Source organism: Mauremys mutica, chromosome 4 (genome assembly GCF_020497125.1).
Source record: "Mauremys mutica isolate MM-2020 ecotype Southern chromosome 4, ASM2049712v1, whole genome shotgun sequence".
Classification (NCBI taxonomy): domain Eukaryota; kingdom Metazoa; phylum Chordata; order Testudines; family Geoemydidae; genus Mauremys; species Mauremys mutica.
In genome coordinates, this window is record NC_059075.1 from 135,157,185 (window position 1) to 135,182,982 (window position 25,798).

Here is a 25,798-nt window from a genome sequence, read left to right on the forward strand (position 1 = left end):
AGTGGGGAAGGCAGGAGAGATTTGTCCATCTTTATGCTCCCTGCAATTTTCTAAATGATTTTTTGAACACGGAGTATACAAAGAACCAGGAAAAAAAAAAACAAGAAGGAAATTAATTCAACACAGAACTCCATTTAATAAGCAGGGAGGAGTCTGTGAGCTTAGGGGGAACTGAGAACAATCAATCAACGTAAAACACTTACTCTAAAAATACAGTGGATGCCAGCCTAGTGCAGATGGAGTCATCCCTCAGGTGGCAGGGAGGGGAGAATGCAAGGGGATAAACATTCAAAGGGGGAAGGCATAGACGCTGAAAGAGGAAACAGGAACAAGCTTGCAGCTAACAGGCCTTGTCCCAGACACCAGCCTGGTGAGGACCAAAGAACAGGTCTCAGTCTTTTTTCTTCATTTTCATCTGCTAGATGAAGGGGGCTTGCAGACTCACCGTGATCAAAACATAAGCTTGGTCTTGGGGCCACTGTCCCAACTCTTCTAGGAGCAGGCTCTGGCCAGGGCAGAGAGAAAGTGTGTTACCGAATCACACTGGCAAATGCAGAGCTGTCTGACCAGTAGCTAAGCCTGATGCCCAATCCCACCAGCTCCTGGCACACAAGGGAACTGAGAAGTGACTCCTTCTCCAAGGGCCAGTCTCATGTGTATATGCAATAGGGATGGTCAGTCTCTACTGAAGTAGGTTCTATAGTATGCAGGAGGTCAACCGAGATGGTCACACTAGTCCCTCAAATCTGTAGTCTCTCCCCTTCCCCTTCTGCTCACCCGCCAATGGCCTCCACACTCCCTTCCCACAATCGTGTCATTACAGGTGCAAGACTCTTCTCCTCTGCATGTCCAGCCGTGTGGACCAGCTCCCCTGTACCTCACTGCCTCCAGCGCGCTCCAGCCCCCAGCTGAAGAATCGCTCCCCTTCCCTGTGGCTCTTCACTTCCCCCTCCATTCGTTGCCATTTTGCTTCAGGAGCTGTTATGAGCAGGGGCATGAGTGTCAGTGTAGACTGGGCTCAGGCATTCCTAGCACTGGGCCCTGAGGCTGTGGCCAGAAAAGGGTGCGGAGCCTGGACTTCACTGGCTTCTCCCACTGCTAGCACCAGTGCTGAACAATGGGCTGGACAGTTACTAGCATTGAAAAGGCCCAAGGGTTCCTCTCCCTCTGATTGGTCTGGTGCTCACGCTCGTCCCCTCTTGCGCTTGCCCCCGGCTCCACCCGTGACGGTGAGAACGGGCACAGAAGGGCTCAGGGTTCTAGTCCCACTGACTCTGTTTGGTGCCATAGTTGCTACATGGCCTCACTTTCAGAGATGCCAACACTGGCGGGTCTCTGCAGGCTTTTGGGCCCCTGGAAACCCAGCCCTTAACCTCCGTGCCTCAGTTTACCATCTGCAAATGAGGATCACACTTATCCACCTCACTGGCTTAATTACTACGTACAGAGCCCTCTGAGAGCCTCAGAGGACAGGCGCTGCGGCTGCGCACAGCGTCAGGATCACACCCGCACTCCTGGAACACAGTTTAGATGGGGGGAGGACGAAGAGCATTGATTGGCTGAGGCAGGGGAGGGGCAGACAGAGCTATAATCGTCCTTAGCAGTAAGTCCCCAGGTGCCATCACAAGCTCTTATGCAAACTGCCGCTGCCTGCGCTTCACACAGCGAGCCAGTCGCGTCAAGCCTCGTGTGCGGGGAAAAAAACCCTAAATGCCACATTCTGGATGAGACAAGGCAAAGCAGCCGCCTCCGCACTAGGTTTTTAAAATGATAATTGGGCGCTTCCCCTCCCCCCTAGCGCAGCTACCAGAGAAAAGACAAACAATTGCACTTTGATCGAGAAACAAAATCCTCCAAAGAATTCCACACCCACCCACCCGCCCAGGGCCCGGCAGTGGGCACAGGAGCCCAGCTGCTTCACAGAGTGCTGCGCTATGCTTTACTGCATTCTAGATGGGCTTTTCCCACGTGAGGTAGGGAGGAAGTAGCTTTGTTCCCGCTCCCAGCCGTCCTCGCTTTGTAAGGGAGCTTGCTGATCCCAACCTGCTCCGGTCTCGCCCCAGCGCTGGACTCGGGCTATTGGAGTGATATTGAACCAGAAGCACGGTGCCGTTTTTAGACTGATGTTTGAAAACTCACCGCACTTCCTCCTCCTGGGGACTGCTGCTTTCTTTCACCAATCATTTTATAGCATGCTGAACTTTCTCCCAGGATCTCTAGGTGTTTTATAAACACTGCGCTAACTCCAGCAACACGCCCGACAAGAACAACTGTTTTATATTCAATTGGAGAGATGGGGAAACTGAGGCACGGGTGGTTGAGGTCAAGATTTTAATAAATGGAGGCCTAAACTTAGGCTCCTGAGTCCAACACTTAGTCACCTAAATAAGTGGCCTGATTTTCAAAGTGCTGAGCATCTATGGACTTCAGTGGGAGCTTCTGGGCATTCAGCACCATTGAAAATCAGCTCATTTACTTGGGTGCCTAAGTATACAATTAGAGCCTAACTTGGAGGTCCCCTTTTTTGAAAGCCTTGGCCATTGCGACTCAGTCTTGGTCACACAGTCAACAGCAGCAGAGGCAGGAATAGAACCCAGGAGTCCTGCCTCCTCATCAGCTGATGTAACCAGAAGAGCACATGCCATCTGGGCATAGCCCACCTAATCAAACCCTTGCCATTCCACTGGTAGCACCTCGCTCTCTCCTCTCCTCTGCCTGTCACATGCAACAATGCAGTCTGCTGAGGACCGAAATGCTTTAGTTTAACCCAAGTTTTGGGGCTTCCCCGGGGTAACCGGTGCAATACAATGGCCTGAAGAGGTCAGACTAGATGATCTAATGGTTTCTGTAACACCTCAGCAGCTCCCCAGCATGGCTCTCAACAGCACGGCTTAGATGAGTAAAGACATGCCTGAACCTTATGGTATGTACCCTACGCGGCCCTCTACAAGCCAAGCAGTGCTTCCCCCATCTACACTGCTATATTTAGTAGCGTAGCGTCCCGCGGCCTCCCTGTTGCCGGAGTCTCCCCCCACTGCAGGAAAAGGCTCCCACAGTGGGGAAAGGCTCTGGCAGAGGGGAGGCGGAGGGGAAAGGAGCCTTTTCCCACTGTCTCGCCTCTGCCAGAGCCTTTCACTGATGCATATAGTGACACGCCACAGTGCGGACGCAGCCTGCTTTTCACTGTGGCGTGTAGCCACACAACTTACACCACGCTGCCAGCAATGTGCAGTGTAGACCCAGCCTATGAGATCTAGGCGTGGGGCTGGCATTTTGAACGCTCAAAACGCCACATACAGAAGAGCCGTTTACCACCAGAGTGTAACTTGGATTGACAAACAGCAGCCCCGTGAGAAAAGGGAACATGTAGGGCACCAGCGCACAATCTCACAGCGCTCCTGGGGGCTGTAACTCAGTGACTCCAGAATGCCCTTCTGTTCCTGACTGACCTCAGTCTTCTTCAGGAGCTCCCAGTCCATTTGTCCTCAGGTCTACCTGGGCTCTCCCAAAGTGCCCAACAGCTTCCCCAGCGCCGTCATCAGGAAACCTGGATTGGAGAAATAAGTGCATCAGGAGAGACAATCACTGGAATTTACCCTACACGTTCTAAAGAAAATAGGAATAATGCTTTGCACTTATCTAGCATTGTCCAAACACTTAGTGGATGAAGTCTCACAAATCCTTTGCAAACTAAATATTATCCCCCGTTTACAGACGAGGTTAAAAGAATGTGACTCAGTAGCAGAGTTGGGATTAGAACCCAGGATTCATGACTCTATCCCCCCTCCCAGTCATTAGAACATGCTGCCTCCAGCAATAAACATGACAGCTATTGAACATGCTGAATAGAAGAGGCACAGAGCCAAATTCTGATCTTTAGCAGTGAGAACCAGAATCTCTCCACTGCAGTCCAGCGAGTGACTCCAGATGTGCACTGCTGTAACTCAGAACGGAATTGGGCCCATTGTCTGTGTATTGGTATGTTTCTCCTTCATTGATAAGTGGGTAATTCCCATACCCATTCTACACCTTCAGACTTTATAATCTTGCTGCCAGCTAGCAGACCTAGAAACAAGCTCCCTAGTCAGTGTCTGGGCATGCTCCAGCTCTCTGATAATGGTCATAGATAAAACAACACTTAACAGACAATACACCTACTAAACAGTAAGGTCAGACTGTCCCACAGCCTGAGAGCAACTGAAGGCACTAACTACCTTGCCTGCATCACCAAGGGCAGTCAGGAGCTAATGGGTCGTTAGCCCAGTAAAGAGATTCCCAAATTACTGGCCTGTAGGACGTCTCCCCGAAGGCTGCCTATGCTGAGGAGCCTAGAGTTCTGTTAGTGTGTCTGCAGGAGTCTAGGGAACAGTTTTACATGGTTCCCAAATCAGCCTTCTCATTCTCAGCCCACAAAGACGTAGCAGTTCGTGCTTTAGCTTGATTTAAAGGAAGCTCCATTAGATGGATTCATCCCCCAAAGGAAGGGGTGGGAGACCCATATTTGGGACATTTCAAAACAGACAAAAGCCCTGGGGAATGGACTATAGCAAACAATTTTGCATTGGGAGGTGAGGGGAAAGGAGACGGATAAATGATCCAGCAGGCCTTTTCCAGCCCCAGTTGTTCTGTGGCTGTACAAAGAACTTCTACAGGACTTGCACACTTGGAATGTACATGGCTTTAGCTGCCACACAATAGATGCATGTGGCAGCAGACACCCCCGCTTTGTTCCCTTGTTTGTACAACAGAACATCACAAAGCGTATTTATAAATTCTTTTGTTCTAACCAGGTAATAGTGATGCTCTCCAAATGCCTGAAAAGCACAGCCTGGCTTTGGATAGATTCTTTGGACATGGGCAAAGAGAGAGCACACCGTACTGCAGCTATTATAGGAGGGAGGCCTGGGTCTGTTGTGTTTTTAACTGATTAGGCAAATTTAGTGTAAGTGAAAAGTGCTGGGCCTGGAGACTGATTTCCTCTCTTCAGCCAGAGCCTAGATACAGCACAGCAATTATAACTTCAGCTGGAAATTTCCACTACTTGCATCCAACGAAGTGGGTATTCACCCACGAAAGCTCATGCTCCAAAACGTCTGTTAGTCTATAAGGTGCCACAGGATTCTTTGCAACTTCAGCTTTGAGATTCCCACCATGGACAAAAGGGGATTTTGCCCTCCCTGGCCCACTTATTCCTTGGCCTCTCTGCTTAGAATGCCAGGATGTGCATGAGGTCATGGTTTATATATTTTGGATGTCTAAGACCGACCAGTTCATTTCAGAGCCGGAGATCTGGGAATGACATACACCCGGACTCCTCTTAAAGCACTTGTCATCAGTGACTTTAAAAATGGCACCTTCTTACTGATGGTATCAACTTCCTGTGCATCATCAAGTCAGAGCATGTGACTTGACCTACACAAACTGTCCTTTCCTCCTGCAGACGCAGTTATAGGAAAGTGAGCTAGAGTCTGTTCTGCCTCACCCATTGTCTGAAATGAATCCTTATCAAGAAGCACCCTGCACAGGACAGACATACCTATGGTCTGACCAAGGCTGATGGTAAAGGGGAATTATTCATGTGCAGCCCGGTAAAGCACTGGCTTTTTTGCAATAACATCTTAATTATTTTATTATTTGTACTGCGGTAGCATCTAGAGCCCCAGTCACGAACCAGGACCCCACTGTACCAGGTGCTGTACAGACACAGAACAGAGGCATTTCCAGCCCCAAAATACAAGCACATGGTTAATGTGCTGCCCACTGTATGAGATCAGTGTTTTTATTATAGCTCACAGTGATATGGGAGGCTGCAGAGAAATTTTCACATATTTACCTCTAGGTTGCTTCCCATAGAGCAGGGGTGGCCAACCTGAGCCTGAGAAGGAGCCAGAATTTACCAACGTACATTCCCAAAGAGCCACAGTAATAGGTCAGCAGCCCCCCATCAGCTTCCCCACCCTGCTCCCAGCGCCTCCCACCCACCGGCAGCCCCACCCATCAGTGTCTCCCCCTCCTTCCCCGCACCTCCTGATCAGCTGTTTTGCGGCCTGCAGGAGGCTCTGGGGGGGAGGGGGAGGAGCGAGGGCACAGCAGGCTCGGGGAAGGGCGTGGAAAGGGGTGGAGTGGGGGCAGGGCCTGTGGCAGAGCCAGGGGTTGAGCAGTGAGCACCCCCCGGCACACTGGAAAGTTGGTGCCTGTAGCTCCAGCCCTGGAGTTGGTGCCTGTACAAGGAGCTGCATATTAACTTCTAAAAGCCGCATGTGGCTCCGGAGCCCCAGGTTGGCCACCCTTGCTGTAGAGACAAGTGTGTGTGTAAACTGCTGCCCTCTACTGGATGGAATGGGAACTGCTCATGAGTGTGTCAGGATCCCTACTACTCTCAGTTTGTGATTTCCCTTTAGCCCTGTTGTTGACAACAAATTCCAAACCGCTAGCCAGGCCAGCATCACAATGTTTTATATTACACTGTCTTGTACTCAGTGTTTTTGAACACCAGTATAGCTTATTCACTAATGTACATGGGGAAATATTTATTCAGTCTATTTTGGGAAATAGATTATTTGGCCCATATGAGTTTGAAGATCAGTTTCCCCCTCTCTAATGGAACCTGTTCAAATTTACACCACTCATCTGTACTAAAGACATTTCTAGCCCATCTCTGGATGTTTTTTTTTAAGTCAGATGGTGCTACCTAGTGGTCAGAGAAAGTATAACCATACTTCGGCTTCCAGTTCAGCACACTCTCTCAACTGCACAGGTAACTGCATTGCTTGTCCTGAAAAAATCCTTAAATACGGTTCGACTTTGTGAAACTAGACAGAATTTGGACAGTGTCTGATTGGGGTTGTGTTTATGCTTGCTTTCTTTGTTGAAGAGCATCGTGGATCTCACCTGTAGATCAGGGCAGTACTGGAGGATTGTGAAGAGATGAGATGAGGCTCGGGTGTTGCAAATTCATAAACAGTTAGATTCATAGTGGATCCCTCTTCCATTTCCAGCTGCACTGGGTTTTCCTGGAGGTGGAAGTGCAGGAAAATGGAGGTTGAGGACAGGTGAGAATAGAGAAAAGGGAATTGTATCAAGACACTCTCTACACTGCAGTTTGGATCAAGTCAGGAAACTATTTTCAGGAGCTGACCTTGAAACACATTGTCTTTCTATATTGAGATTCCTATCAAAGGATCTCAACATATTTTATCTTGTAGAATATATTATTATCCCTGTTACAGATGGGGAGACTGAGGCACAGACGGGAGGGAAATGACTTGCCCAGGGTTACACACAGCGGGAGTGACAGAGCTCAGAACAGAAACCAAGTCTTCTGACTCCCAGTCCCCTATTCTCACCACTGGACATTCCTACCTCCCCCAGTTTGTCAAACAGTTTCGGACCATTCTGCTGGCTGATGTGGGCAGGGGAAACCTATAAAAAATCCTTTGATCTATGACATTTTCCCTGCACCATTTTAAAAAGCTTGCCCCTGTCCATGCTGTGTGGCAATGGACAACAGATCATTTCTTGAAGATGGTGTCTTAATACAACCCACCCTGCAGCAGAGATGGGGCCTGACTTCTTCATTGTCTTGTACCCAAATGCTATGACATTTCCACACCCAGGCAGAGATACACTCTGCTTTACTGAATTGCTAACTCCTCAGCTATCCTGGGTTCATTTCCTGAAGCTCTACCAGTTCCTGTGTCAGCTTTAAAGTGACAAAGTCTCTTGGCTGAACAAACATATTGTACTGCAGACTGTATTGTTGAGGAAAGCAGCAGCAAAGAAAGGATGGTTCAGTGTCTAGAGGACTGACCCAGGACTGAGGAGACCTGGGTTTAAGTCCTTGCTCTGCTACCAACTTCTTCTATGACCCTGGCCAAGTCACTTCGTCTCTATGTGCCTCAGTTTCCCACCTATAAAAAGGGAATAGTAGCACTGCTCTGCCTTACAGGGGTGCTGCGAGATGCCCAGATATTATGATAAAGGGGCCATATAAGTGCTGAAGACAGATAGCACCTAGAAATCTAGTCAGATAGAGAAGTGCATATTTGAGTGTCTGAGAAGGTCAAATGTAGCACTTCTTGCAGTAGAGAAATGGGGCTCAGTTGGACCCATTTATAGTCTATCTGGATGAGACCAAACCACTCGCCTCCATCTCAGAACCCCTTTTGGTGTCACTCAAACTGCCTTGCAATGACATTTAATGGAGGTAATGACGAATGGTGGGAACTGTACAGTGTCCAGTGCTATGAATTTGGCCACCCTTTGAACTGAAGGCCTCAAAGAAGAATCAGATTGAGTTGTTGTGTCTCCCCTTGCACTGTTTGGAATGTCTGTATGTATATATGTATCTTTATCTTACAGAGGCCTTGAGAAGTTAAATGACCATGGTCACAGAGGGTCAGTACCAGATCTGAGAATAAAACCCAAAAGCTCTGAATACCAGTTCCCTGCTCTAACCACTACACTGCACTACTTCCGTTTTAGCATTCATTTTTTCAAGGCACCTCCCTCTTGCAATCAGGGAGGCCAGCTGTGTTGTGAGGACCACTCATCTTGCAGTTACATAACCCAGCAGAGGCTTTAGGTCATCTCTAGCAGGAACTTCAGGGGCATAATCTAGAAATATTGCTAGGTCCTGAGAGCAGAATCTAAGTTAGGGGCAAGGATGAAAGAGGCAGAGAGGACCCAGCAGGATTTTCTGATCCCAGTTGGGTTTATAGCATTAGCAGTTGTAAAAATATAATGTAAAAATCACTGATTTGAATTTGGAAGCAGAGGAAACGATATCTGGGATCAGCACGAGGGAATAAAGGAGAACCCCAGGCTGTCCTTTTAACAGTCCCTTTTCCAAACGGGTGAGCGCTTATCCCTGCTTGTAAAGTAAAAGTGAAAGTACCTCACCGCTAGTTTAGCCCACTGCTCTGTATTATATAACCAACCTTAGGAACAGGAAGCTTCTGTCGCTGCTTGTACATGTTGACGAGTTTGTTCCATGGAGACAGCTCTGCCTTCGGAGATCCTCCATTTAGATCCTCTGTTTACAAAACCCCACAAATAAAGCAGTGAATCCTCTGAGCGGTCTCATCGTATATCCTTATGCTGTCCCATATGGAAGGGTAATACATGTCCCAGATACAGTATTTGACCAAGGGCCAACCCCTTTGCTGGCATATCTCCAGAGAAGTGAACGGTGTTAGGCCAGTGGAGAGCTCAGCCCCTCGTATTTAAACGGATGACGGCATATAAAATTAACTAAAATGAGTTATAAAGGGTGGCCACATACTGTGGTGATAAGGATCATAAATGCACTCAGATCAAAGTCTCAGCTGGACTCTTCATGGCTATGGAAAGGGCTTCTACTCTGCTTCTGACCCAGCCACAGTGGCTTCTCCTCCTCAATGCTGAGACCTGCTCTCTGTGTCCATTGGACTGAGCCCAGAGACTTTCCCAATACAGCACAGAGTGCCTACAGTAACTGAGTTCTCAAGATTCAGGGATCAGCATGGATATGAAGGAATAGACAGAGGTATCTGGAAACCTCGTCTACCTAACAGAATACCTGACAATTCTCAAGAGATGTAATTTCCAAATGGATCAGGAGGGATTCCCTTTCCCTGCAGCCTCTCTACCATTCCTCACCTTTCAGGAGGTGCTCTCGCTCCTCCTTGGCATGGAAGTCCTTGGGGGTCATTGCCAGGGGTCCTGCAGTCGGTGTGATTCCTTCGTTGTCAGCATGCAGAACCTGGGAGATCCCAGCCCTGAACCCAGAACACAGTTACGCATGGTTGGGTGCTCATGAACAGGATGGCAATCAAGTGACCACATGCTCACTCACTCCAACCATGAGAACAAGGCCTTCGCCCAGTTCAAAGTGAAGAGATGGATCACATTTAAAACACCAACACAACCGGCACTGATTGTCTCACTTGTTGAAGGGCTTGACCTAAAGAGGCCAAGGACTGGAAGGGGCCACAATGCTGATCGCTCATGTACACCAGGTTAAGTGCAAAGCAACTCCATGAACGTCAGTGGTGTTAGTCCAGATTTACAATGGAGTTACTCCACATTTACACTGGCATAGCTGGAAGCAGAACCGGGCCTTTCACTTACAATGTTAGGAGTGGAACCCGGTGACTATACATCCCAGGATATTTCTATAGCCCAGCTAGTCTGTGCTGGAGCTGACAGCCTATGGCAGTGGGTGAAGAGCAAATAAGATGCTGCTTGCTTAGTGATCTTCTGTAAAGCCCAAACTAGTGGCCCCCTATAAAGAGACCATTGCCCAGGATCCGACAGGCTTCCAGTTGTCAATATGGGCCCACAACAAATTCATATGTACCCCGAGGCAACCTACAACCCTCTCCACTATCTAAAGGCTGAATGCTTGTCCCATTTAATGGTCCCCCAGATCTGTGTGGGAGGGGGACTGGGAGTTTGGCCACCTATCTCAGTGAGGCCAGGATCTGGCCTTGTGTCGCTAACAACCAAACTCACTTTCCCCATGTTCCTGTGTCACCAGAAGCTTCTCCCACCCTCTCTGCCTCCCTGCCAGAGATTCCGCTGCACGGATTCTGGGCTGTTTTATCTTTGCCCACAGCAGTGTTGACAAAGCCACCGGAGTCTCCGATCTCCATGCCACTGGGGTACAGCATAGGAGGGGATCTCCTGCCATGCCTGGAAGGGGCACCCCCAAGACTGATATTCTTGAGTTCTCCAAGGATCTCCTCCATGTGGTCGCCTGTTGCATCTCCACGGGGCTCATCGGTCGTGTGGTCGCCCGTTAGCTCTTTGACCTCTGGCTCGCTGGTCTCAGATTCAGCCCCAGCAGGCACCAGGGAGCTGTTTTCTTCTAGGTCCCTGATGTCCCCACTCTCTTGTGCATCTGCTCTGGTTTCTGGGCCCTCCTGCACGCTCTGCCTGAGCCCAAAGAGGTTCCTAATAAGCTGGAGTACCGAGAGCCTGCTGGAAACAAGGGGAACGGAAAGAGGATTCATCTCTCTCAGCCTTTGCAGGAGGGGATCTGGTGAGGGCACCGCGACAGCTGTTGAGGTTTCTCAACAGTTTAGAACCAGGGATTCAAATTGAAATATGGCCGCCTCCAGAATTCAGAACTGCCCAGGAGTTCCAGAGTTCTGCAGGGGAGGCGGAAGACCAATCGAGCTGAGATGCTGTGCAAGAAGGGAGCAACCAGAGAAATGGTGGGCGCTCATGAAACATTCAGTCATAGCAAGATGACTTATTTATATGGAATTCCCCCTCCCCACCCCTGTCATCTGGCATTGATTTGAAGGCTTTCCACTTTGAACTCTTACAACAAGATGGAAGGAAAAGAAAGGTCAGTAGAAATGTGGGCGAATTGCTCCAAAAAGGGATACTGGTTAAATAAGGAAGCTAAAAATATTACTTTTGATGTAGGCATTGTTCGAGCAAATGGTCTAAAAGGAAGCAATTCCACTGGCCACTGGGAGATAATTCATTCCTTGCAACAATAATAAGAAAACAAAGAAAGTAGTCCATTTCTGATGGTTTTGCAGTTTCACTGATGAGTTCGGCCAGGTCAACATTAGAAACATTTGCTGGTTCACATTGGCTCACAGCAGTGTTGACAAAACCACCGGAGTCTCCTCTCTCCAAGCCACTGGGTCCAGCATAGGAGGGGAAATGGTGGGTAGAGTTTGTGATTTTTTTGCTAGTATGAACTGCATCTACACTAGGAACGTTCGTCAGTGTAGACACCAGCAAACCATTTCTAGTGGAGACCTGGTCTTAGTTCTCAGTTGTTGTGCAGGCTGCTTTTTGCAGGGTGACATTTTTCCACATCGGCTCTAAGGTCCCCTCTGCATCGTGACAATCAGGGACCCTTATTCTCCACAGTCCCGCACCTCACCATTTACACTAGTCCACAGTGGGTATAAAACACTGCCATTCTGATCTGGGAGCATCTGCCACCCTCTTTGCACTGGCATACGTGCCTCTGCAAAGCCAGGGCAATGGAGAATCAGGGCCAGGGTGCGTGGGGGATCTCTGTTACAATACGGAACTGCTCTGAGGCGGTTAAAAGACAGCTCAGTCTTGCCATGAAGATAAGACCAAGCAGCATTAGCATCAAGTTCCTGAATCATGCAACGGCCTTGGACGCTGCTGAGCTCCAGCACAGTTCAGTCTCATCGCACTGCATGACCAAACCGGACCTTCACCATGTCAGCAGAGCATTGCATTGTACGTGGATCCCCCTTCACAGTCGATACAGAAGAGATGGGATCTTAAAGACCTGATGATTTCAATTACCTTCAGCTGTCAACACCATCTCCCAGTGGTCTTAGTACTTCTTCTCCCCGTTCATACTTAACACTTCCAAACCCATTTCCTGGCGTCCTGGATACCTCTCTCTTCCCCCCCACCCACACACACTCCAGCTACACCCATTTGCAGATGTATCATGTTACTAGTGAGAGGAGACGCTTGTTTGAATCATAGCTTCCCCCCGGGGGGGCGGGGGGAATTACTGGGAAGCTCATAGGCCTAGAGCAGAATCTCTCACAACTCTTCTGTGGACCAAGGAGCAGGTTCTGAGGGCCCATGAAGAGCTGGCTGATCAGTTGATACGAGTTCTCCTCCTTGTTTCCAGCCACTGAACTGGATTAAGGACAGCCACTCAAGAGAAATGTAGGATTGTAACTGAGCAATAAGTATGTTTTCTATAAGGCTGTATCTAGACTGGTATTTATCTTAACATCTCTCCCCCTTGCTTCAGTGGTGGAGATGCTAGCATAACTGCTCAGAGCAGGTCTGGACAGTAGAGTGGTCAAACACCAGCAGCCAGTGCCCACTAGCAGGGCAGCACCAGTGTTAATGCAGCGATGGGCTGTTTTAAGAGGAAAAAAATTCAGGCCTAAAACTCAGATCTGCCATTAGCTAGACTGAGCCACAGGCGACAAACTTGTTCATGCAGAAATAAAATTGCTTGGAGCTGCCTTGTGCCCTTCCAGCACGTCAAGGTCAGCTGCACTCAAACCTCTGAAACCAGGAAATAGAAAGTGAACTCACTGAAAAGTTAAATCAACAACATGTTAATGCAATGCTATTACACGGCACTAGTGTTCAGGAAGTAGCTGTGGCAAAGGTGCCCCCACCGGACCTTGAATATTCTTATGACTAATCACAAACTGAAGTGGTTGGATTCGGTCCACTCACGCCACTGGAGTTACACTTTGCCCATAGTGCTTCAGAGTCTTTCATTCACTCCTGTGTGATCTGCCGCCCCATCCCTACTCCCTGCCTCCCATCAGCCATCTGCGTCATCAATGCCTTACCTCCCCAAGGGCCATCTCTCAGCAGATGCTCCTCCTGCATCTCCTGTCTCAGAGCATTGCCCGCGCGGCTCTCCTGTTGCTCCACTTCCCATGCTCTGCATCTCCTCCTCATCCACGCTGGTGTCAATGCAGCTACAGCACTCAGAGAGGTCAGACAAGGCCCAGTCACCGGAGTCACCCATCTCCATGCCACTGGGGTCCAGCATAGGAGGGGATCTCCTGCCACGGCTGGAAGGGGTGCCCCCAAGACTGATATCCTTCAGCTCTCCAAGGATCTCCCCCATGCGGTCGCCTGTTGCATCTCCACAGGGCTCGTCGGTCGGGTGGTCGCCCGTTAGCTCTTTGCCTGCTGGCTCGCCGGTCTCAGACTCAGCCCCAGCAGGCACCAGGGAGCTGTTTTCTTCTAGGTCCCCGACGTTCCCCTGCTCTTGGGCGTCTGCTCTGGTTTCTGGGCCCTCCTGCGCGCTCTGCCTGAGCCCAAAGAGATTCCTGAAGAGCTGGAGCACCGAGAGCCTGCTGGAAACAGGGGGAATGGTCAGAGGATTCATTTCTCTCAGCCCTGCGGTGAGGGGGTCTGGGGGGATCACAAAGGCAGCTGGGCTGAGGTTTCTCAACAGTTTAGAACCAAGGATTCAAATTCAAACATCCCCCCTCCCCCGGCAACAGTTCCCAGGAGTTCTAGAGTTCCATGGGGGAGGGGAGGGATGCAGCTAATCTATTGGTAACGACTATTATATCACTTAAATTCAGGGCCAGCTCCAGGCACCAGCTCAGCAAGCAGGTGCTTGGGGCGGCCAAGGGGAAGGGGCAGCAATTCAGCAGCTGGCCCCTCACTCCCTCTCGGAGAGAAGGACCTGCCACCGAATTGCTGCTGAAGAAGAACGTGGCGCGGTGGAGCTGCTGCCAATCGCGATCGTGGCTTTTTTTTTTTTTCCGCTGCTTGGGCGGCAAAAACCCTGGAGCTGGCCCTGCTTAGATTGTAAGGGCAGGGACTGTCTTTTTATTCAGTGTCTGTACAGCACCTCGCACAATGGGGTCCTGGGCCATGACTGGGGTTCCTTGGTGCGACTGTAATAAACAATAATAATATACAGGAATCGGTTATTATTATTTGTCACTGTTCATACCGCTCCTCCACGCACTGTCCATGTAAAATGAATAGCGAAATCCCTAGTAGATTCCATGGACTTTCTTGGACTGCTCCCTTTTGGGGTGAAACTGCTGCTTGGGCTAGAGTTGGTATTTTTGATTTTTTTTTTTGCTAGATTTTATTAATTTATTCCCCCTCCCCCCAGCCCTTATGGCTAGAATTTTCAAAAGGGCTCAGCTTTCATTTAGGAACCAAAAACATCTAGCAATTTAGTGTAACAGAAGGGAGCTTCTGGGTGAAGATCTAGCCCCTATTGCGGGTGGAAATCTGACCTGAGCTCTTGGCAAAATCTCCCCCAAAGTGACTTATTATTCTAGTTTTGCCCTCCATTTATTTCCTTTATCTGTAGACGATTCTAGGAATGTTGCTGTGTGTGTCAATCTGAAGCCTCAAACGTCTGTTGGGTCAGTGAGAAGTGCAGGAAGCAGCTACAAGCATGGCTGAGAGCTCTTTTTCCTTAGCATATCACCACGTTCAATCATCCCTGGTTTCCACGGTCTGTTACCACCCAGTTTTTAAGTTCACAGCCATTCTGACGTTATGAATTACACCCTTGTGGCATACAGCTACAGTAATGCATGTATCTATAACATGCCAAGACATCTAGTGACAATTGTACAAAGGTTAATATGTGGCTCCTTGTCACCGGTCACCCTTACTCTACAGCTAATTTGTATGCAACAATTCAATGGTTGTATGAGGGAGATTGCACAGAGGGTGGATTACTTGGCCCTAAGCCATACCCGTGCACCCAGCTGTCAACTGCCCAAATGAGCACAAATCTCCCAGCACAACACCCTCAGACGCAAGTCAGCACAACCCACACCACACCACAACCACAGACACCCTCCCAAATACGCATAGCTCCTGCCTGCAGCACACATCCCTCATTTGCCACCTGCACAAATCCACACAACTCTCCCAGCACAACCCAACCCACACACCGATCAACACACCCACAGAGCCAGCACCCACAGTAACCCTAAACATCATTCTGGAGCCTAGGATGTCTGAGTCAGTGTGAAGGGAGGGAAGCGATAAGCGTGGCCGAGAGCTCTTTTTGTACAGAACGTCACCAGGTTCAATCATTGCTGGCGTTTGCAGTCTGTTGCCATCCAATCTTTAAGTTCTCAGCCATTTTCAGCTTTGCCTTGCTTTTTCGCAAACACACACACATGACTTTATGGACATCACCCATGCCACTGTCACCGTTTCAGGCTAACTGCCCCTGTATTTCCCTTCTGTGGCCCCTCTCAAGGGCATCGAGTTAAAGGTTTCTGGCTCCCAGCCATTACCCCTGTTGGACAGGGACCTGTCTCACTCCCTCCGGACCTGGGTTTTAAGGCTGCACAGGTCCCTGTCTTCTACAGTGTAATATCCCCAGCAAGCCGGTCTGCTGAAAGAGGCCAGCACCTGTGCGTTCCTGTGACCAATGTATTGCCTGCGGTTACAAGATACCACACAGCTCCTTCTGTGCAAACACATTTGTTGTTAAGGTGGAAGCATTACAGAAAAAAACATCTAAAAACAAGAGGAGAAGCTACACGTGTGCTAAAAGCCTACCAGAGATCAGCCCCAAATCCAACCGAGGGCCCTGGTGGTGGGTGTCAGTCCTTCAAACCCCACAAATGGGTTTTCCGTATGGTTAGATCAGGAACCAGAACGAAGCCCTAGGTTAGTTTAAGCTCAGGCTATTTACCCAAAAGTCCTTTCTTTATCTGGTGGTCCCTGGAGAACCCAGTTTGAACCAGAATATATGAGGCTTCCTAGGAGGAAGTACCTCTCTGGGGTGTTAAAATCTCAGTGATTTGCCTGAATCATCCCCTACTGTTTTCACTTGGTGGGGCAGCTGTGACCTACCATGATACATAAACCGCTCATACACTTAATACAATATGGCCTCCCCAAGTTACTGCAGGAAGTTGCCCTGTGACAGCCACCGTACAGGCTTTTAGCTACTAGCTATTTGTATTGAGGTAGCACCTAAAACAGTGGCTCTCAACCTTTCCAGACTGCTGTATCCCTTTCGAGAGTCTGATTTGTCTTGTGTACCCACAAGTTTCACCTCATTTAAAAACTACGGTCCTTGTTTACAAAATCAGACATAAAAATACAAAAGGGTCACAGCACACTAGTACTGAAAAATCGCTGCCTTTCTCATTTTTACCATATAATTATAAAACAAATCATTTGGAATATAAATATTATACTTACATTTCAGTGTATAGTATATAGAGCAGTATAAACAAATCGTTTGTATGAAATTTTAGTTTGTCCTGACTTTGCTAGTGCTGTTTCTGTAGCCTGTTGTAAAACTAGGCAAATATCTAGACGAGTCGATGTACCCCCTGGAAGGGGCATGCGTGTACCCCTGGTTGAGAACCACTGACCTAGAGGCCCCAACCCTGATCAGGGCTCTGTAAAGCTAGGTGCCTACAAATATATAGTGGGAAAAAGTCTAGCAACCATATCACTCCCCAAACTCTGTCCCTTTCAACAGCTTCCTAATATTCCTCAGGTTCACAGCAAACTCATCCTCCAAGATTTCAACTCCCCTACTCTCTGCTCCTCTATTCTCTACCTCCTCCCCATCCACAGCTGGGGTCACTCTTTCACTGGTGCTGTCCCGTCCCCCTTTTCTTCTCGCTTCCCTCCAGTCACTAGCATTCTTGTCCCGTTAGCACACTCTCGCACCCTGGGGAAAAGGTGGTCCCAGGAAGCCCATGAGGAGCCAAGATAGGAATCACAGAAGTGTAGGACTGGAATGACTCAATAGGTCATCTAACGCAGGCCCCTGCACTCAAGGCAGGATGTAGGCTATGTCTACATTACAGCCTCTGTCAGCATAATTTATGCTCAGGGGGTGAATAGACCACCACCCGAGTGACATAAATTACATTGACATAAGCACTCATGTGCACAGTGCTATGTTGGCAGGGGATCTTCTCCGGCCACCATAGCTTCTGCCGTCCGTGCAAGTGATTTCTTCATGCTGACGGGCAGGGCCGGCGCAACCCATTAGGCGACCTAGGCGGTCGCCTAGGGAGCTAACATTTGGGGGGCGGCGACCACGGCAGCCGGACCTTCCGCTGCCTTTGTCAGGGACGGCATTTCGGGGGCAGGACCTTCCGCCACCTAGGGCGGCAAAAAAGTTGGCGGCACTCCTGCTGACAGGAGAGCTCTCCCGTCTGCATAGAGCATCTTCATCCCTTGCTACTGCAACGCTGTATGTGTAGACGTGGCCTAAGTAATAACTAGACCATTCCTGACAGGTGTTTGTCTAACCCAGGGATTCCCCAACTTCATTGCACCGTGAGCCCCTTCTGACAACAAAGTTATGACATGCCCCTAGGGGTGGAGGGGTGGAGACCAAGCCCTGCCACCCTGGGTGGGGGTGGAGCTTGGGTTTCAGCTTCAGCCCTGGGTCCCAGCAAATCTAATACTGGCCTGTCCCATTAAAATGGGGTTGCAACTCAATTTTGGGTCCTGACTCAGAGAACCGCTGCTCTAACCTGCTCTTCAAAACCTCCAATGACAGAGAATCCACAACCTCCCTAGGCAAGGAAGTTTTTCTTAATGTCCAACCTAAACCTCCCTTGCCGCGATTTAAACCTATTGCTTCTTGTCCTATCCTCAGAGATTAATGAGAACAATTTTTCACCATCCTCCTTGGAACAACCTTTTACATACTTGAAAAGGGTTACCGTGTCCCCCCTCAGTCTTCTCCTCTCCAAACCAAACAAACCCTATTTTTTTGCTCTTTCCTCGTAGGTCACATTTTCTAGTCTGTTAATCGTTTTTGTCACTCTCCTCTGGACTTTCTCCAATTTGTCCACATCCTTCCTGAAATGTGGCGCCCAGAACTGGACACGATACTCTAGCGGAGGCCTAATCAGCATGGCGTAGAGCGGAAGAATTACTTCTCCTGTCTTGATGCATGACACCGTTGTGTTTGCTTTTCCCTGAAGGAGGAACCTATTTCCCAGAAAGGTTCCTCCTGGGAGGGTACTGGCTGATTCAGCCCCCTTCACATGTCACATATGGCAAATCCGCACGGCCCCAGCCCCCAGCCACGGGGGAAGGAGCTTTGGAAAGACGCCGTGAGCAGCTTGGGCTAGAAGGAGCCTCTAGAGGGAGCTGAAGCTGTCTCCCTATTTGCATCTATGGTCAATTCGTTATCTCCACTCCTTCCTTTCGCATGCAATCGGCGTCCCCCCCTCCTAGGGTAAGGAAGCCGATGTAGAAGCAGGCGAGGAAGCCGGGGATGATGAACTAGGGCGCAGGGGCAGCTCCAGCCGCACCCCCCACCCCGAGCGCTGTAAAGCCCCGGTGCAGACGGGAGGAGGCAGAGGGTGAGTACGAACCTTGCGGACGCTTCCTCCCCTCTCCCAGCCCAGCGCCCCGGGATGCAGCATCCCAGCCGCGCGCTGGACAAAGGGGAAGGGAGGGGTCCAGCCAGCTGGCGGGTGGCCCGGTGCCTCCTCGGGGGAAGCCGGCGGCAGAGCCGGTGGGGCTAGGGGAGCTGCCCCGGGGCGCCCGCTGCTCGGAGAGCCCCGGCCCGGGCAGGGGGTTGCTGCGCTGGGAGGGCGCCGGGCCTGGCACGGGCGCTGGGGTTGGGACACCGGAGCTACCGGGATGGGGCTGGGGCCCGGGAGCGGAGGGTTGGCCTGTTTTACTGGCGGGACGACAGAGGAATAAAGCAACAGCTGCAATCTGTAGGGATCCAGCCACTGGTGCCTAGGAGCTTGCGTGGCAAGGGTGCAGGGCTCCACCGTGGGGGTGCCACTCAGGCCAGTGACAGCTCTGGGGGCATCGCTGTCATGCTGGTTTTGTTTGGGGGTGGGGAGGAGAAGTGATTAGCACAGGGGTCTGGAACATGTACGCCGCAGGGATACCGTGTCACCGTGGGCGAGTCTCCCAGCCTCCATTTCCCCACCTATACAATGGGGTTAATGCCTGGGCGTTGGGAGGGTTAACTAGAAAGTGCTTGGGAATGTATAGTCCTCTGTAACTGGTCAGGACAATCAAGGGCCCTGGTCATGGAATCATAGAAGTGTAGGACTGGAAGCGACCTCGAGAAATCATCTAGTCCAGTCCTCTGCACTCAAGGCAGGACTATGTAATAATTAGACCATTCCTGACAGGTCTTTGTCTAACTTGTTCTTAAAACCCTCCAAGGATGGGGATTCCACAACCTCCCTAGGCAATTTATTAACCACTTTGACAGTTAGGAAGTTTTTCCTAATGTCCAACCTAAACTGCCCTTGCTGCAATTTAGGCCCATTGCTTCTTGTCCTATCCTCAGAAGTTAACAAAATACCAACTGCATGTGCTTGAATTAGGCATATGAGCAGGTGAGTTAATACCATTCAAGTGCTTAATGTTAAATGTGTGAATAAGTATTTGCAGGATCAGGGCCAACAATTTCACTGTAAGTTGACTGCTGAAAGAGGGGGCGTGGAACCCTGTTGTTAAAATATATTCTCCAGTGTTTTATAGTCATGCCAAAACGTGACAACCTACAGCAGGGAATCGGGACAGCCCTGCAGTGCTTTCTTATAAAACGAGTAAATAAAAATGGATTAAAGGCTTAAATACACCCAAATGATTTTTGAATTTGGATTGGGATGCGTTTCTGGGTTAATGCTGCAGAAATCTGCAGTCCCCTGACTCTCTGTGTCTCTGTAGCCGCGGGCACTGTCTTCCCACGCTGAGTTACCAGACATAACCAGTCACGTGTATAGTTTTGAAATTAATGAATCATTTCAGCACCTTCCCATGCGGCAGTGCAGGGGGCCCCCCCAGCTGCATGGGCTAGCAGCGCTCTCTGTTTGGCCTATGTGTGCAGACAGGAAGAGAGCAGAGGGGGCAGATGTGTGACTTTCTGTCAGAGCAGGTCCTAAAGGGGAATGGAGAAGCTGTTGGAGTGGCTACTTCTCTGGGGTCAGGAGCTGTGGAGCCTGGTGACCCTAGTTTGCCAGCCCTGTGGCTGTGAGTTGTGCTTCCCAGGATAATGTCAGCAGTAGGAGTATTCATTTGTAATGCAGCATTGCCCCAAGGCCTAGGGTGTTAGACGCTGTACACACACACACACACACACACACTGCAGGCAAGTGTTTAGTTACCCTCCTGTCCGCTGTGCATCCAGTGGTGGAATGTGCCCCAAGTTCCTTTGTGTGGGCTAAGAGCCTTGCCTAGAACATGTTTCCTTCGGGAGATGTGTGCGCACTTCCTGAAACAGCATCAGACTGTACGACGCACCAATGGCAGTTTTATTGCTCCCACAGAAGAGGGTGAGCCGGCTTCTGTTCAGAGCTGCAGCTGCTATTCAGAGGGTCTCTCTGCCTCTCCTTCCCCTTCTGTGCTTCTGCGGATCCCCCCCCTTACCCGTGATATGCAATGGTTTCCAACCGCCAAGCTGGCCTTTCTCCTCAGTGCAGGGCCAGTGGCTGAATTTCCACATCACCTTTTATTGAGGTGGGTGGGGAAGCCTCAGCTGGGATCTCATCTAGGGGAAAGGTCCTGAATGGGTTTGGTGGATGGGGAGGCAAGCGAGGGACCTGCGATCCAGGAAGAACAGGAAACTCACCCGAAACCTTTAAGCAAAATGGAGGAGCGGGAGGGGAAATGCACTCAAGGCAAAGGTCTGTTTTAGTCACCAATAAAGATAAGCTGCTTTGCCATCTCTGAGGTGCTGCTACGCCCACATGTCGCTGCGGCTTTAACCCTTCGTGAAAGTAAGGGCTGGGTGAGCTGGGAGGTAATTAATACCTCGGTAGCAAGTGAAGGCTAAACACAGCTCCTAGCAAACCAAAATCCTGGGGGTGCTGGAATAGGCGGCAAGTTATATGGGCCCGTGGTGCCCGTGCTCCACCAATATTCAGGAATGTGAGCCCGGCTCCACCAATGTTTAGGCTTATAGTTAATCAGAGCCGTCCCATCCATAGGACGGACCAGGGCAACCACCCCAGGTCCTGCGCTTTGGGGGGCCCCCTGCTTCAGGGGGACATGGGGTCCAGGGCAGCCTGGGAGGTTAACAGGGGGCCTGGTGCCAGCAGCAGCGAGCGACCCGCCCCCCTCATCCCTGCCCCCATTCCACCCCTTTCGCCAAGCCCCTTCCCCTGCCTTGCCTCTTTCCGGCTTCCACTCCCATTCCCTGAGCAATGCTGGAAGCCGGTGGGCTGGGGCTGAGTCGCTTGCTGCTGCTGGTTCCAGGCCCTCCGCTAACCCTCCAGGCCACCCTGTACCTTGCATCCCCCTGAAGCACGGAGCCCATCAAAGTGCAGGGCCCGAGGGGTTGCCCCAGTCAGTCCCATGGATGGGACGGCTCTGCTTGGACCCGTTCTGGGCCCCACCAAAAATTATACAAACCTGGCGCCCATGGGTGCTGGGGGAATTGTACTCTCAGGCCTCCCTCCCCCAACTCGTTCCTGGCCATAGTCTTTGGGCCACAAGGTGTCTGAAGCCCTTGTTCCCGGGAGCCCAGGGACCTCTTGACAACGTGGGTGGCAGGTCCTCCTCTACTCTTTTTCAGGGCCATAGGGATTGGTCCCCATTAGATTGGTCCAACTCCAGATTAGCTTGGAAGTGGTCAGTCTTGGGAGGAGAGGAGGCTCTTCTGGTGCTTGGGACCCTGGTCAGCCTAAGATTTTGTTCAGATCTTAGTTCATCCCTCTTTGTTGCCACTGGGGAAGATGCATATTAGCAGCAGTTGGCTGCGGATTGTTGTTTCGAAAGGATGAGAGGCAGTTGGTAGTTCCCAATGAGTTCGAGGAATGTGACTTACACACCCCTGCATGACTTTATTGTGGTAGAGAAGAGATCTGCATAAGAAATGTGATGTGATGGGAAAAGGCCAAAAAAAAAAAAAGAAAAGAAAAGAAACTGAAATTTTCCCTTCTTAGAAATGATAAGCAGAAGAGGAACCAGCCTGACAAAAGGGGCTCACTTCCTTATAGGTTTTGCAAAGGGTAAACATGAAAAATAAGAGCAAACAACTGCGTCATGAATGCAGAAATAGCATCAGCGAGGACAAGCTGAGACTAGGAATCTTTCCGATGCAGAAACCTACTCTACGCTAGAAGAATTCCCCCTTGCCAGTGGTGGGTGTTGGCGATGAGTGCAGCTGGACCGGTATTAAACACAACTGAGCTGCAAGGGTGGACAAGGATGACGAGTGTTCAGGACTGAGCTAGAATCTATGGCTAAGACCTGCACCAAGCAAGCTGCAGGTGTTACCAGTGGTGGGTCACTCTTCGAATATGGCCAGATCCACCAACCAGCTCTGTGTTCTCCCCTACCCTTGCACCTGAACCAGAGTGACTCCAGCTCTGCTTTTCTATGAGTCTATATTTAAAGTTAAACCAATCTGGAGTGAGTGCAGCCATTGGGTGTCCATTGGGTTCAATTATTGACTTCAATTGGCCTACACAGATTTGTACCAGCTGATGATCTGGTCCTTTGTTCTTTCCAAGTCCTGTTATTTTTATTACCATAGGTCCCTAGGAGGCTGAGTCATGGTCTAGAACCCCATTCTGCTAAGTGCGGTACAAACACAGAACAAAAAGATGGTTGAGGAATTTCCCCTCAGTTTTTGTTCCTGTTTAATATTAAACTTGGTTTTAAGAAGCCCTGGTCATCACACAGGTGCCAACGTGCTTTATAAACTCCAGGTAAAATTCCACTCTCCGATCAAGCTATAGTATGATCATGTATTGAGCATTAAGGGTGTGCTTTGTTCATAGAGGGAGAGCTGATCCCTGCTACATGGAGCAGGGAATTTAGAGCATATCTACACGGGAAGTTATACCCGTGTAAGATACGGTGTGAATTTACACCCCTATAGTTATACTGGCAAAACTCCCCATGGTGACAGTCTAATTCTGGAGTAAGAGTGGCTTTTTCTGATTTAACTTATGTCACTTTGGAAGCAGCTTAAGCTATACCGGAAAAAGACACGTAATTACTCTGGAATTAGAGAGTCCACCCGGGGAGTTACCAATATAACTATAGCGGTGTAATTAAACTGGCCTGGTTTTACTACTCAGTTTCTCACGTACACAAGCCCTTACAATCTCCGTCTCCCCATAGAATCATTGGACTGGAAGGGACCTCGAGAGGTCTTCTAGTCTAGTCCTCTGTACTCAAGGTAGGATTAAATATTATCTAGACCATCCCTGACAATCTGCTCTTAAAAACCTCCAATGATGGAGATTCCACAACCTCCCGAGGCAATTTATTCCAGTGCTTAACCACCCTGACAGTTAGGAAGTTTTTTCCCATTCTGCTGGTACAGATCTCAAAACAATGCACAAAGGAGGTCAGTTTCATTATCACTTTTTACAGATGGGGAATCTCCGGCATGGAGAGGGGACATGACTTGCCCAAGGTGAATCTGTGGCTGAGTGTGGGCTAGAACACAAGTCTCCTAGTTCTGTGCTTTGTCCAGTGTACCCGGCCTCCTCCCTGCCTCTGCTGTGCATTGGGTGTTTCGTGTATCCTGTGACCTATGGAACCTTTAAACCAGTGAGACTCCGACTGAGGCTCGCGGGCCGCACGTGGTTCTTTAATGCGTCTCCCGCAGCTCTTTGCAGCACGTGATATTAAAACACTGAGTGATTTAATGATTAACCAATCAGGATCCTTTTACTATGTTGTTAACCAGTTGCAGTTGATGAAATACACCTCTATCCTGATATAACATGACCCGATATAACATGAATTTGGATATAACGCGGTAAACCAGCACTCGGAGGGGGGTGCGCGGGGCTCCGCACTCTGGTGGATCAAAGCAAGTTTGATATAACGCAGTTTCACCTATAACACGGTAAGATTTTTTGCTCCCGAGGACAGCGTTATATTGGGGTAGAGGTGTAATAATACTTGGTCAGCCATTTTGCTTTGAGAATTATATATAACTATTTCCTGTCATACTGTTTAGATATGGATATATAGTACTATAGTAAAAGAAACAATGATTTCACAATACTGTGGCTCTTTTGGGTAACATTGATCGCTAATTTGGCTCCTGAACCACTAATGTCCGAGTATCACTGCTTTAAACTGAGGCCCTTCAGAGGATGCATGTTTTGGAGCAGCATCCAAGCAGCAACTAATGATGCATGAATCAATGGGAGGAATAGAAGAGGGTGTCTGTCGATACCAGCATGGTAGAATTGCCCTGACACTCAGCGCTTGCTCAGCAGCAGTCTGCCAAGGGGCAGGCACAAGCTGCAGCCCGGCCTGGGGTTTTCCACTCTCCAAATCCATCAGGATGTGTCCCCCATTAGCACTAAGGGCAGGTCTACACTATAGAATTACCTTGGTATAACTACGTCGCTCGGGGATGTGAAAAATCCACACTCCTTGAGCGATGCCGTTATCCCCACCTAAGCGGCAGCATAGACTGTGTGGTGTCGGTGGCAGATCTCCCGCCCACACAGTTAGCGCCTCGCGCAGAGGTGGATTAACTACACCAATGGCAGAGCTCTCTCCCGTCAGCGTAGCGCGGCTTCATTCAAGCGCTACAGCGATGCAGCTGCATCAGTGCTGCGTTTTAAGCATAGACCTGCCCTAAGCTAACTCCGTTTGGAGAGATGAAACAAGTTACCCGTTCAGGAAGCAGTGTTAGCTGAGACCCACGCAGGAAGTTCTCCTTCCTGCCCTTTTCCAGGAGGGGAAGGAGCAAGGTCTGGACTAGTGGCTCTCAGCCTTCCCAGACGACTGTCCCCCTTTCAGGAGGCTGATTTGTCTTGTGTGTCTCCAAGTTTCACCTCACTTAGAAACTACTCGCTTACAAAATCAGACTTAAACATACAAAAGTGTCACAGCCTCTAGTACTGCAACATTGCTGCCTTTCTCCTGTGTACCATATAATTAAAATAAACCATAAAATAAACCGCTTGGAATATAAATCTTGTACTTACATTTCAGTGTATAGTATATATAGAGCAGGATAAACAACACATTGCCTGTATGAAATTTTCCTTTGTACTGACTTTGCTAGGGCTTTTTCTGTAGCCTGTTGTAAAACTAGGCAAATACCTGGGTGAGTTGATGTACACCCGGAAGACCTCTGAGTACCCCCAGGGGCACGCTTACCCCGGTTGGCAACTGCTGGTCTAGACTAGAGCCAGGGAGTCAGGACTGCTGGCTTCTATTCCTCATTCTGCCAGACCCACTCTGTGACCTTGGGCAAATCATTTCCCATCTCTGTGCCTAAGCTTCCCCATCTATAAAAGGGGGAAAATGATTCTCACGTGCCCTTGTGAAACACTTTGAGCCCTTCACATGAAAAAGCTCTATTAAAGCCCCTTATAAACCTCAGTAGAACTGG

The 25,798-nt window shown here is 49.6% G+C and overlaps 2 protein-coding genes across 4 annotated transcripts in view; one reads left to right on the forward strand and one right to left on the reverse strand.

Annotated features, from left to right (window-relative positions):
• Positions 1–124: 124 nt before the first annotated feature.
• Positions 125–18,522, reverse strand: LOC123369289 (gametogenetin-binding protein 1-like). 3 transcript variants are annotated; one of them, XM_045014696.1, is made up of 8 exons: positions 18,154–18,522; positions 13,314–13,826; positions 10,495–10,962; positions 9,640–9,758; positions 8,940–9,034; positions 6,892–7,013; positions 3,450–3,547; positions 125–505 (listed from the first exon to the last, which is right to left on the reverse strand). In XM_045014696.1, the coding sequence occupies exons 2-7, from the start codon at positions 13,595–13,597 to the stop codon at positions 3,451–3,453; spliced, it is 1,185 nt and encodes a 394-aa protein (XP_044870631.1). In that variant the 5' UTR covers positions 13,598–13,826; positions 18,154–18,522; the 3' UTR covers positions 125–505; position 3,450. The 3 variants fall into 3 exon arrangements, with proteins under 3 accessions (XP_044870631.1, XP_044870630.1, XP_044870629.1); XM_045014695.1 differs by lacking the exon at positions 18,154–18,522 and having other exon boundaries at positions 10,495–10,959; positions 13,314–13,948; XM_045014694.1 differs by lacking the exon at positions 18,154–18,522 and having other exon boundaries at positions 13,314–13,948.
• The window catches only part of BAK1 (BCL2 antagonist/killer 1), a 33,664-nt gene continuing 26,264 nt past the window's right edge, over positions 18,399–25,798 (forward strand). The window contains exon 1 of the mRNA XM_045014697.1: positions 18,399–18,815. The gene's annotated coding sequence lies outside the window, so the exon portion shown is untranslated. The remainder of the gene's footprint in view (positions 18,816–25,798) is intronic.

Coding starts and splice junctions, on each gene's coding strand:
- LOC123369289 (XM_045014694.1), bottom strand. CDS start 13,861: ATGAATCCTCTGACCATTCCCCCTGTTTCCAGCAGGCTCTCGGTGCTC. Junction 10,963..13,313: donor GAGAGATGGCCCTTGGGGAG/GTAAGGCATTGA, acceptor CCTTGTTTCCAG/CAGGCTCTCGGTACTCCAGC. Junction 9,759..10,494: donor GACACAGGAACATGGGGAAA/GTGAGTTTGGTT, acceptor TTCTGGGTTCAG/GGCTGGGATCTCCCAGGTTC.